Source organism: Oncorhynchus keta, chromosome 30, assembly GCF_023373465.1.
Source record: "Oncorhynchus keta strain PuntledgeMale-10-30-2019 chromosome 30, Oket_V2, whole genome shotgun sequence".
In the NCBI taxonomy this organism is placed as follows: domain Eukaryota; kingdom Metazoa; phylum Chordata; class Actinopteri; order Salmoniformes; family Salmonidae; genus Oncorhynchus; species Oncorhynchus keta.
Genome location: NC_068450.1, coordinates 33,617,907 through 33,630,760, shown reverse-complemented (window position 1 = coordinate 33,630,760; position 12,854 = coordinate 33,617,907). Strand labels below are relative to the sequence as shown.

The 12,854-nt window shown below is 45.1% G+C and overlaps 1 protein-coding gene across 2 annotated transcripts in view; it reads left to right on the top strand.

The window, feature by feature from the left end:
* The window catches only part of LOC118372135 (rho guanine nucleotide exchange factor 6-like), a 28,449-nt gene that overhangs the window by 6,189 nt on the left and 9,406 nt on the right, over nucleotides 1-12,854 (top strand). For both annotated transcript variants that reach the window (XM_052488320.1, XM_052488319.1), the window contains exons 3-12: nucleotides 2,430-2,514; nucleotides 5,756-5,874; nucleotides 6,160-6,364; nucleotides 6,502-6,554; nucleotides 6,701-6,795; nucleotides 6,992-7,087; nucleotides 8,558-8,680; nucleotides 10,043-10,181; nucleotides 10,591-10,650; nucleotides 11,657-11,803. In XM_052488320.1, coding sequence (XP_052344280.1) covers nucleotides 2,430-2,514; nucleotides 5,756-5,874; nucleotides 6,160-6,364; nucleotides 6,502-6,554; nucleotides 6,701-6,795; nucleotides 6,992-7,087; nucleotides 8,558-8,680; nucleotides 10,043-10,181; nucleotides 10,591-10,650; nucleotides 11,657-11,803 — 1,122 coding nt within the window. The remainder of the gene's footprint in view (nucleotides 1-2,429; nucleotides 2,515-5,755; nucleotides 5,875-6,159; nucleotides 6,365-6,501; nucleotides 6,555-6,700; nucleotides 6,796-6,991; nucleotides 7,088-8,557; nucleotides 8,681-10,042; nucleotides 10,182-10,590; nucleotides 10,651-11,656; nucleotides 11,804-12,854) is intronic.

Below are 12,854 nucleotides of genomic sequence, written 5' to 3'. Positions count from 1 at the left end.
GTTGAAAAACAAATTATAATGACTCACACCTTAGTGTGTGTAAACTTCCGACTTTAACTGTATTTCCAGCACTATGAGTGATGATACACATAATAAGAGGGTGTTGGAAGTCCTTTCCCTCCCTATGCATTACAGTGACTGCCCCATTGGACCCTCAGTCATGCCTTTCCCTCCCTATGCATTACAGTGATTGCCCCATTGGACCCTCAGTCATGCCTTTCCCTCCCTATGCATTACAGTGACTGCCCCATTGGACCCTCAGTCATGCCTTTCCCTCCCTCCCTGCCCCATTGGACCCTCAGCATGCCTTTCCCTCCCTATGCATTACAGTGACTGCCCCATTGGACCCTCAGTCATGCCTTTCCTCCCTATGCATTACAGTGACTGCCCCATTGGACCCTCAGTCATGCCTTTCCTCCCTATGCATTACAGTGACTGCCCCATTGGACCCTCAGTCATGCCTTTTCCTCCCTATGCATTACAGTGACTGCCCCATTGGACCCTCAGTCATGCCTACAGTGACTGCCCCATCCCTATGCATTACAGTGACTGCCCCATTGGACCCTCAGTCATGCCTTTCCCTCCCTATGCATTACAGTGACTGCCCCATTGGACCCTCAGTCATGCCTTTCCCTCCCTATGCATTACAGTGACTGCCCCATTGGACCCTCAGTCATGCCTTTCCCTCCCTATGCATTACAGTGACTGCCCCATTGGACCCTCAGTCATGCCTTTCCCTCCCTATGCATTACAGTGACTGCCCCATTGGACCCTCAGTCATGCCTTTCCCTCCCTATGCATTACAGTGACTGCCCCATTGGACCCTCAGTCATGCCTTTCCCTCCCCAACCCTTATAAACAGTCGTTTCTGCTTTTGAATCACAGTAGTTGGTTTGAAAAAAAGGGGGAAAAAGTAATTTAATCAGCCAGGCTCTTTACTGCAAGTCAAGTGGTTCGGGGGAGAAATGCAGGCTGGTCTGTTGTGGTTTGGGATGTTCCTTCTGCTTTCTTGCAGCGATCGCACTTCTCCATAATTACAGGCTTGGGGGCAGTTCAGGAGCTCACGACCGTAAGGATTTGGAAAGCCCCTGTACAATGAGTCATCTTGACTTTTTCCAGACCATTGCAGTTCATACTCTGGCCAGTCACCCTCTCTCACTCCATTTTTCATAACCACAGCCATGGGGCTGTCATGTGACTGGACAAAGACCACATTCACACAACTTTCACTTCTGTTCCGAGATGCAGAAATGGGAAGCAGCAGCCACGGCTTGAGTGACGGCTAACTTGACGAGTTATGGTCGACTACAGTATAGTTGAATTTATAGATCCTGAGCCTGTGGTATTATTATTTTTATAGACATACCGTTGTAACGCCTGCGAGTCACATACTACCATGGCCCTGCTCAGGGCTTTTTGACAGCAACAAACACGTTTGATTCCTGTGTCATATGTTAGCTTCAGATTGTTCAACTTTTATGTCACTGTTTTAATGTCTGTATCCTTGCTTCGTTTCTCTGTAGATGTTTGTTCATTTTTGACAACAACAACCGATTGATACATGTCAATATCACACGCTACCTCAGTCTGTCGTCTTGACATGGTTACCAGATAGGCCACACTTCAGCTTTGAAAAGACTATGCATGAGTCAGTCAGTCGTGTTGGCTCTGACGGGCTAGATAGTGAACAGATGCCTCGTGCTCTGCTACCCTCTTCATTTGAAGTGTGAAACCATAGCCGCTAGAGGAAAGTGGATAACCGGCTGTCTGTGAGGCCCGGGAAACAGACAGAGCGGGCGAGTGCTCGGCGTGCATCGAAGGACAAATTCGTTTTTTATTGAACCATTCTTTAACTAGGCCAGTCAGTTAAGAAGAAACTCATATTTATAATGACAGCCTTCCCCGGTCAAACCATACCCCGGTCAAACCCTAACCTGGTCAAACCCTACCCCGGTCTAACCCTAACCCGGACGACGCTGGGCCAATTGTGTGCCGCCCAATGGGACTCCCAATCACAGCCGGTTGTGATACAGCCTGGAATCGAACCAGGGTCTGTAGTGACGCCTTTTGCACTGAGGTGCAGTGCCTTAGACAGCTGCGCCACTCAGGGACCCTCCAAATGAGGAGAGAACCGTCTGTTTTGTTACCAAAACCACTAGGCCACGAAAAATATGGGTCACATTCAACATGTCTGTTTTTCTCTCCGTCTTCTTGTGTGTAAGTCACATCCCATTATGTGTTGTTGCTGGGCTGCGGTCAGGATTCTCTCTGTGTGATAATCAGCCAAGCTGTATCTTCTACACCTTTGTTGCTAATGATTTTATACCTACTTCTTTTCCCCTGCTGATTTTAGTCTGTCATATGAGCAGCCAGGTATTTTGTTTTTGAATTGAAAGTGTCTTCTTTGTGTCGGTCTCCTCTCCTGCCAGGGATTTGAACCAGAGTGCCTGTACTCTGGCGAGAACTTTAACAAAGTGCTGACCACTCTGCTGGGAGTCAACTTCGCCACCCAAGGTAAGTCTAATGACTGTATTTATTTGCTGGGCCTTATTCAGGAGGATGCACAGCTACGAAACAGTCGGATAGAAATGCACTGGGTAAAACAGACATTCCTACTCCACACATTATCTCTCTATTTCTATTTTTAAGGTTGTAAACAATGTACCCCACTGAATAAGACCATTATGAGCTTAAGGTTAAGGGCCAAATAAAATGTACTCACCTGCCTTTATTATCATGCAATATTGTAATCATTGATGTGTATGCTACGTTTGCATGACTAACCTGTCTGCTCTCACACGCTGTAAGCTCTAGTAGAAAACTGAATCATTTTAGAGCTATGTACTAGTGTGTGAACTGTGTAGTGCTGAGACTCGCATTGACCACAGTTTAAAATATACTGTGTGTGTGTGTGTAATAAAATGAATATGCATGTGTCATTTGTTGCTGGATTGGTCCCAGTAGGCCTGGTGAATCTTAAAAGGTGCCCTGTTCACAGACAGCTGGCATGGCTGTGTCTGTTTCTGAGGGCCTCCTGCAGAGTACCATATTGACTCTGATGACTACCATGGCTCTCATGTCCTACTGAACATGGCTTGCTCTTTTCTGTAACATTGCATTAGAAGGCGCCTGGCTCAGCCTGAATAAGACAGTTGTAAGGAAGGGAATTGACATGGCAGAGAGCTCATTGTCAATATGATGAAATGGTATTTCATGTCAAAGCAACAGTGCAGCTAGGCTATAAGACATCCAGGTGACAAACAGCAAGCTGACACAGTCACCCCAATCGATACACTCTTTTGACTTTCTGCTAGCGCCAAGCTTTTGCTGCTAAATCTAAAAGCCATCACTTGACTATATCCAATAGTGTCGTTATCTGTTTGAAGTTGTCTTAGCGCCAATCCTCATCAGAGAGCATCGATGATAAAGGCCGGAGAATGACGATTGGACCAGAGTCTCTCGCTCTCTCAGCTTGAAATGGAATAGTCTTCAAAATGCCTAGTGCTGTTGAGTTGGGCTGGGTTAGTCACACTCTCTTTAATGGGTTCAAGAAGAGGCCTCTCTCTCTGTGTTTCTGCTTATCATGATCCTCTAACAGGCTTCAGTACTGTGTCTCTCTCACTGTGTTTCTGTGTGATTGTGTGCACGTTCTGACAGTGCAGCTGTGAGAGGTATTGGTGGCCAGGCCACGAGGAGGGAGCTGCTGACAGTACAGGGCTTGTTGGGGCATCTCACTGCATGTGTAAAGGGATGTGGAATACTCACCCCCTCACGGCTAAGAGAAACACAAGCATTCCTTCTATACTGGCCTGCCGTTTGTGCTCTTTTCGTTTTTCTTCTCCTCCCCCCTATCTGCAGTTGTAAAGGGATGGGGAATGAGGGTGATGTCCAGGTTGGCACTGACTCTTGGCGGTGCCCTAGAAATATAGTTGGCTGAACCAGTATGGATATATGTATGGAGTGCCCTCCAATTATTAAAGGAGAACTCTGAACCACCAAAGCACACCGGTCATTTCATATCTGGACAGGGCTTTCCTGTAGCCTACATGGCCAGATCTACCTTGGAAAATGTCTTTATTTATATCTCTATTCTCGGGTCTAAAAGGTTGAATAAAAACATGATCCTGGTGCTTTTTCCTCCAGTCATTTCCAGACTGTAGCGATACCTCTGCCAATCTCACTTGATCAATTCTCTTTATAATGGTCTGTGTGACTAATAGGATATATAGCGAATCTTGCCTTCCAGATGGTTGGTTCTCTATCAAAACATGTATAAATAGCTTTGTGATGATCTGCTCCTATATTGAAAGGAGGTTAAATGAAGGTTTTACTCCGGGACACTTTCTCTCCTTGGATAGTGGATGTAGACTCGGTACCAGCCGACAAGGTTGCAAATGTTTCATGTAAATTCATGTGTTGGTTCATTTAGAAAGTATTTGCTGTCACCTCCCGACATCGGTCCAAGTATTGATCTAGTAGTGTGTTGGCTCAGTTGTAATGGATGGCTATGGGTCCACATGATCAAAAATATAAATGCATCACGCAACGATTTCAGATTTTACTTTGTTACAGTTCATTTAAGCAAATCAGTCAATTGAAATGCATTCATTAGGGCCTAATATATGTATTTCACATGACTGGGCATAGATCCACCCACTGGGAGCCAGGCCAAGCCAATCAGAATGTGTTTTTCCCCCATAAAAGGGCTTTTATTATAGACAGAAATACTCCTCAGTGTTTGAGAGAAATAAACTTTTGGTATGTATGGAACATTTCTGGGATTTACAAAATTTCAACTCATGAAACATGGGACGAACACTTTACGTGTTGCGTTTTTCTATTTCTGTTTAGTGTAGTTGTTGACTTAGGTTTTGCAGCTGGCATTGGAAGAGGTTGTGGCAGAGACATGCCCAGCTCTGTTGGTACTGCTGTAGCTAGAAGCTAATGCATCACGGTGCCTGCAAAGGGAGTCCTCTCACAAGACTACACCTGTCAGAGAATACTGAGAAGAGTTTATTAGTCAGCTCTTTGAAGATGATTTTGTCTACCTGCCAGTGTTATTGTCCAACTCAAACTACCATCCACGCCATCGGTTTACTTAAGCACATTTAAGGTATAATGAGCCATTACGTCATTGATGTCAGTCAATGATAATATACATCAAGGTTTCTCAGCTTGTCTGTGTTAGATGGCTGGTCTGGGATCAGTGTGTGCTAGTTGAGGTGATGTGAGGTGATTCTGTCAGCTAGGCACTGCAGACATCTGTGTGCCCACTGTCCCTTGGGGACAGCCTGCACTGAAACACATTGTCATCAACAAGCTGCTAGCACTGCACAGCCCAATGCTTCAACAGACTGAAATCCATTTAAACTGACGACTGAAGTGTGTGTGTGTGTGTGTGTGTGTGTGTGTGTGTGTGTGTGTGTGTGTGTGTGTGTGTGTGTGTGTGTGTGTGTGTGTGTGTGTGTGTGTGTGTGTGTGTGTGTGTGTGTGTGTGTGTGTGTGTGTGTGTGTGTGTGTGTGTGTGTGTGTGTGCGTGCAAGACAAGTATTTCTGTCATCTCATCTGTTATGAGTAGTGTAATTGTAGAAATAAAAGTGATTTTGTACTTGATTAAAATAATTATGTAAGTTGTCGTATTCAAGGACAGACTCGCAAACATTTATATAACCTCAGTCCTGCAGTCACATTGCTACATGGTGGATCATAATGAACTATTTAAGGTGTGTGTGTGTGTGTGTTTTCTCTTCCACAGACTGTGGCACTGAGAGGTCATGTCCCCAGTCCAGCACACCTGCTCCTAGCCAGTCCACCACCTCACACACACACACCTCTTCCAGGTCCAAGTCCCTGCCCAGACAATCCAAACCAGCAGTAAGGTCGCACGCACACACACACACTCCGTCACGTTAGTCGTTTGTGTGTCATTCCATGTTTGTAAAAGGATGACCCTGACAGTGAAACAGACCTAATTGGAACATTTTTTGTAGCATGTGCTGTTAACCAGTAATTACAAATATATTCACACTCCTGTACGCCTGTCCTGAACGGCTTGTACACTTGGCTCACATATTACATAAATGCATAGTAAATCAAACTTTCCTGATTGGTTAAATTGTATATACGAGTCGTTAACTGACAACTATTCTACCTAACCAGGAGATGTCGGAGAACGGCGGAGGCGGGCTGGTGCTGGTGAAGGCGCGCTTCCAGTTCAAGCAGAACAACGAGGATGAGCTGTCCTTCAACAAGGGAGACCTGATCAGTGTGTCGCGCCAGGAGGAGGGCGGCTGGTGGGAGGGCTCGCTCAACGGCAAGACGGGCTGGTTCCCCAGCAACTATGTCCGCGAGGTCAAGCCCTGTGGTGAGTAGGGCTGGGAAAGAGTCTGTGGTAGCATGCTGTACTAACACCAGACTAGATTATGATGCTTAGCACAACACTCATTCTGTGTGCTGTTTGCTGCTCTGTAACTTTGCCCCCGACTACCTTACTTCTTGCAGATAAACCTGTGTCTCCTAAAGCATCTCAACTGACCAAGAACTACTACACTGTGGTGAGTGGGCCCTCTCCCATTGAATCTCCATTTTCTACAGCTCTATATGCACTGGGCCACGACAGCTTTGCTTAGCGGAACAGTTTAGGCTGTGTCAGCGTTTCTGTCTCTAATAGGATGTGGGTTATTTAAATGATCTTTCTCAGGTGGTGCAGGACATCCTGGAGCATGAGAGGGAGTTTGTCAAGGAGCTGCAGACAATGTTGAGCTGTTACCTGCGACCCCTAAAGGCCAGCAACAAGTAAGCTCAGCGAACAAGGATGGGTGTCAATTCATTCAGATGCAAACTGTTTAGATACATTTTGAAATACCAGTTACTGAAGAGCCTTGTGGCATTGTGAATCTCTCCGAATGACCCATGCAACATGCTGTTGTTTTTAATAGGTATATCTGTTCTACTCATTGTAATTCTATGTTCTCTACTGTGTGGTGTCCAGGCTGAGCATTACAGACAGTGGCAGTCTGAGTGGTAACCTGGAGGAGATCCTCACCTTCCAGCAGGGTCTGGTTCTTGCTCTGGACGAGTGCACCAAGTAAGTGTACAGTGCATTCGGCGTGTATTCAGACATTTTGTTACGTTACAACCTTATTCTAAAATGGATTAAATAGTTTTTTCACCTTATCAATCTACACCCAATACCCCATAATGACAAAGCAAAAACTGGTTTTATACATTTTTTCAAATGTATAAAAAAAGGAAATATCACATTTTACATAAGTATTCAGACCCTTTCCTCAGTACTTTGTTGAAGCACCTTTGGCAGCGATTACAGCCTTTAGTCTTCTTGGGCATGACGCTACAAGCTTGGCACGCCTGTTTGGGGAGTTTCTTCCACTCTTCTCTGCAGATCCTCTTAAGCTCTGTCAGGTTGGATGGGGAACTTCGTTGCTCAGCTATTTTCAGCTCTCTCCAGAGATGTTCGATCGGGTTCAAGTCCGGGCTCTGGCTGGGCCACTCAAGGACATTCAGAGACTTGTCCTGAAGCCACTCCTGCATTGTCTTGGCTGTGTGCTTGGGGTTTTTGTCCTGTTGGAAGGTGAACCTACGCCCCAGTCTGAGGTTATGAGCGCTCTGGAGCAGGTTTTCATCAAGGATCTCTCTGTACTTTGCTTCTTTCATCTTTGCCTCAATCCTGACTAGTCTCCCAGTCCCTGACACTGAAAAACATCCCCACCGTATGATGCTTCCACTACCATGCTTCACTGTAGGGATGGTGCCAGGTTTCCTCCAGACTAGACGCTTGGCATTCAGGCCAAAGAATTCCATCTTATTTTCATGAGACCATCTTGTTTCTCATGGTCTGTGAGTCTTTAGGAACACTTGAGTAAATGAGGAATACAAAGTATATTACATTTACATTTAAGTCATTTAGCAGACGCTCTTATCCAGAGCGACTTACAAATTGGATTACAATTGGATATTGAAAGCAAGTGCTTCCACACAGGTGTGGTTCCTGAGTTAATTAAGCAATTAATAACCCATCATGCTTAGGGTCATGTCTAAAAATGCTGTGCAGACCATTATTTTGGCTACAATGCCCCAATAGGATGACAATGCCCACATGGACAGGGCACGAGTGTTCACTGAATGGTTTGATGAGCGTAAACCATATGCCATGGCCGTCTCAGTCACCAGATCTCAACCCAATTGAACAGTTATGGGATATTCTGGAGTGGCGCATGAGACTGCATTTGATCACCACCATCAACAAAGAATGATATCGCATCTTTCCAATAGAGTTCCAGACACTATGCCAATAATCTATGCCATGGTGCATTGAAGCTGTTTTGGCGGCTCATGGTGGCACAACGCCCTATTAAGACACTTGGTGGTGTTTTGTTTATTTTGGCAGTTACCTGAAGCTCTAGATGGGGAGGCCTCAGGTTACTATGCTCCCTCTATTGGACAATATGTAGAATTTAATCTGAAACTAAACATACAGGAACAACCCAACTGTTGTCCTAGTAACTAACACACCCACTTCTTTCTGTGTGTGTTGCAGAGTTCCAGAGAGCCAGCAGCGATTGGCTGCCTGCTACCTCAACCTGATTGGTCAGATCAGGAGGCTGTACCGGTCATACTGTTCCAGTCACCCCTCGGCTGTCTGCGTACTCACTGACCACAGGTCAGTCCTTACTGGCATCTCAGTTCTGCATGACATGCATCTGCATTTGATTGACATTTCACTGTAAATTAACATGTCCATCAGTTTAGTATGGCAAGTAAAATGGAATGTCTTTGTGGATAACCATAGGCTATTGGAGAGTAGTTGCAGTTTCTCTTTGACCCACTAGGCGTCATACTTTCTCTGGAAATGTAGAGGTGCAACAGAGCGGTGTCTCAAATCAAATTGTATTAGTCACATACGTTGAATACAACAGGGGTAGATGTCACCTTACAGTGAAATGCTTACTTACAAGCCCCTAACCAACAGTGCAGTTTCAAAAAGTATGGATAAGAATAAGAGATAAAAGTAACAAGTAATTAAAGAGCAGCAGTAAGAAATAAATCAAATAACAATACAATAATAGTTAATTAAAGTGACTATGCATAGATGACAACAGAGAGTGGCAGTGGTGTGGGGAGGGGGGGGGGTGCAATGTGAATAGTCTGGGTAGCCATTTGACTAGATGTTCAGGAGTCTTATGGCTTGGGGGTAGAAGCTGTTTAGAAGCCTCTTGGACCCAGACTTGGCACTCTGGTACCGCTTGCCGGGTGGTAGGGGAGAGAACAGTCTATGACTAAGGTGGCTGGATTCTTTGACAATTTTTATGGCCTTCCTCTGACATCGCCTGGTATAAAGGTCCTGGATGGCAATGAGCTCGGCCCCAGTGATGTACTGGGCCGTTCGCACTACCCTCTGTAGTGCCTTGCGGTCGGAGGCTGAGCAGTTCCCATACCAAGCAGTGATGCAACCAGTCAGGATGCTCTCAACTGTGTCTTTCTTGTCCGTTGTGACCTTTTTTAGTTTGTAGCCTCCTCATTCACATCCCCTCACTACAATCAGTCAGACCCTGAGGCTCTGTGAACAGTTAATCACAGCGCTGTCCATCACACGCAATGTAGTTGTAACGAGCAAACAGAGCAATGAATCAAGTGGTTGTGTAATTATTATGTTAGTTACGCAATTAATCATGTACACTATTGTGGAATTGGTGTCCCCCCCCCCGGTCTCTTTCTGCGCAATTGTTAATGTGAAAACATGCACTGCAGAGACAAGAGAACACTGTCATGACACACACAAATACACACAGGAAGCTGCACACAGGATATCTATAGTTGTGGTTATGTTCCAGGCAGGTGAGGCACTTTTGATTTCACACTGAACTAATTAGCATCTTTCATACTGTGGGATCCTTTTCAGCTTTTTTCTTTCACTACCAAACACATTCAACAAATCTAGATTATATTTTCCCCATGGTAGAATATTTTCTCTCTCTTTACAAGGTCACCCAGCAGTAAAACTCTGTGTGTGTGTCTGTTGTAGTGAGGAGCTGGGTACGTTCATGGAGAGCCAGGGGGCCAGTCCGCCAGGCATCCTGACCCTGACCACCAGCCTGAGTAAACCCTTCATGAGGCTGGACAAGTATCCCATCCTGCTGCAGGAGCTGGAGAGACATATGGAGGTAGCCTAGTGGTTAGAGTGTTGGACTAGTAACCGAAAGGTTGCGAGTTCAAATCCCCGAGCTAACAAGGTACAAATCTGTCGTTCTGCCCCTGAACAGGCAGTTAACCCACTGTTCCTAGGCCGTCATTGAAAATAAGAATTAACTCGTTGCCTAGTTAAATAAAGGTAAAATAAAAAATAAACATTAGGCCTCATCTGGAGCCAACATAACTCTCTATAAGCCCATCTATGGATCCATATGCAACTGAGATTTAACTCCCCTCCGCTGTTCCAGATGTCACTCCCCAATATCATGTATTGGTATCCCTCCCAAACGTCTTAATGTAGATTGATTTATACATTTTTAATTGGGTATTGTGTAAGATATAAATCATTTAAATGTTTATAATTTGTTGACTATCTTGCAGGAGGCCCACCCGGACTACAGTGACATCTTGAAGGTTACGGTGGCTTTTAAAAGCTTGGTGGTAGGTACAGAACCCCTGTGGTTCCTCATGCAATGTTTAGGTAGACATGGTCCATAGAGATTAGCCGTGTACACTGAGTACTGTATCAACTCACTAGTCTACAGTAGCATCATCTAGTCTATATTACCTAACACGCTACCAAGAATCATCACTGTCTGTCTTGATGAAAGCACACTTAGCTATTTGAAACTACCGAAGGCTGTCCTTCTCAGAAGATTGGAGATGTTGCTTGTGTTACGGATACAAGTATCCTGTGTAGGTCGTATGTTTCCAAACTGAGATGGAGCATCACATAAAAGACACTCTTCCACGAGAGAAATTCTCAAGATGATACGCCCATCTCGGTTGTTTTAATGAAAAGAAAAACACCCATCTTGCTTCCTGTGTAATATGTCCTCAGTGAAAAAACGTTTTCCTCTGGTGGGTTGTGGACTGAAATAGCAGCATGATACACCGTTTTCTGTTGGAGCAGTAGTTTGAGAGGAAGTTTCCACAGTGTGGCTGAGAGTTTGCGGGGAAGCGTTGACTCACACACACTGTAGTCGTCTCTTGACGTGTGAGGTGTGTATTTGAGCATATTTTGGGTCCACCAGCCCTATTTACGTGAACCTGGTTGGTGTTGATTTGTCATTTTGTCTTTGAAAGATGGGGAATCCCCCTCCTGGTCCCGGTAAACTGTTCTCTGTAACTCACCTTTTGCACGATGCACAGTTCCTTTAAGCCTGTTGCAGCATTGCCATATCCTGGACATTTTTACATTATAGTGTGGAAATGCTTACTAAACCAGGCTTAAAACAGCTTCTATCTTATGGTTAATCTATCCAGCACACATGAACAGTGTTTTCAATTTCTCATATGAACTATACAGTAATGCTTCTACACCTGCATTGCTTGCTGTTTGGGGTTTTAGGCTGGGTTTCTGTAGAGCACTTTGAGAGATATCAGCTGATGTACGAAGGGCTATAGAAATAAATTTGATTTGACTAATGGACACCTCTCCTTTCAGGCCCAGTGTCAGGACCTGCGGAAACGTAAGAACCTGGAACTACAGATCCTGTCGGAGCCAGTGAGAGGCTGGGAGGGAGACAGCATGAAGTCTCTGGGTCACGTGGCCTACATGTCCCTGGTCCACATGCAGAACGGGACCAATGAGGTGAGAGCAACGGATACACGTGTCCCCCAATATGACGTGTTAGAATCTGGGGAAGGGAAGCCTATCCTAGATCTGTGTGTAAGGGCAACTACCTAGAGAGAGTGCTACAGACCACCTCCGAGAAGGTCAAAGTTCAAAATAACAATGTTTTGAGCAGTATGAACGGTGGTTAGGCGAATAACGAGAAAAGGGAGGTAGACCATTTACATTCTCTGCCAGCAAATACAATTTCCAAACAGCTGCCTGTTTGTTCCCTCACAGGTTTAGAGTTGATACAAGGACCTGTTTCCCCCGAATTGTATTATTTCAGCTCCTGTGAATAGCATTTCCAAATGACTGAACGTACCATTGCCACATTATTTGGCACAGATAAGATTGTTTCCGTCAAACACATTCTGGAGATCAAATTGTATTAGTCACATGCGCCGAATACAACCGGTTAGTTGAGGTAGTATGTACATATAGGTAGAGTTAATTAAAGTGACTATGCATAGATGACAACAGAGAGTGGCAGTGATGTGGAGGGGAGGGGGCTTTGCGCTCCGGTACCGCTTGCCGTGCAGTAGCAGAGAACAGTCTATGACTGAGGTGGCTGGAGTCTTTGACAATTTTTAGGGCCTTTCTCTGCCACCGCCTGGTATAGAGGTCCTGGATGGCAATGAGCTCGGCCCCAGTGATGTACTGGGCTGTTCGCACTGCCCTCTGTAGTCCTATAGATGAGTCCTATATGCTGATTGCCACCCCCTCTCATACGTTATGCCTATTTCATTATGAATCAGAAACCCCAGACTGGCCATATATAGAGTGGAAAGCCAGTCCCCCTCCACGTAGTGTGGTTTCTGTGTAGGGGTCGACTATGAGGATCTGAAAGCTGAGAGGAATAAATATCTGGCTGTGTTTTGGTCTGATTGAAGCATCACCTGACGCCAATCTAACATCTTTCAAACCTATTCCCTGTTTTCTTTACTTTTGAACTCAAATCAAAAGTATTCGTCATGTACATAGTTTACAGCAGGGATAAAAGGTGCACCGAAATGCTTATGGGCTAGCG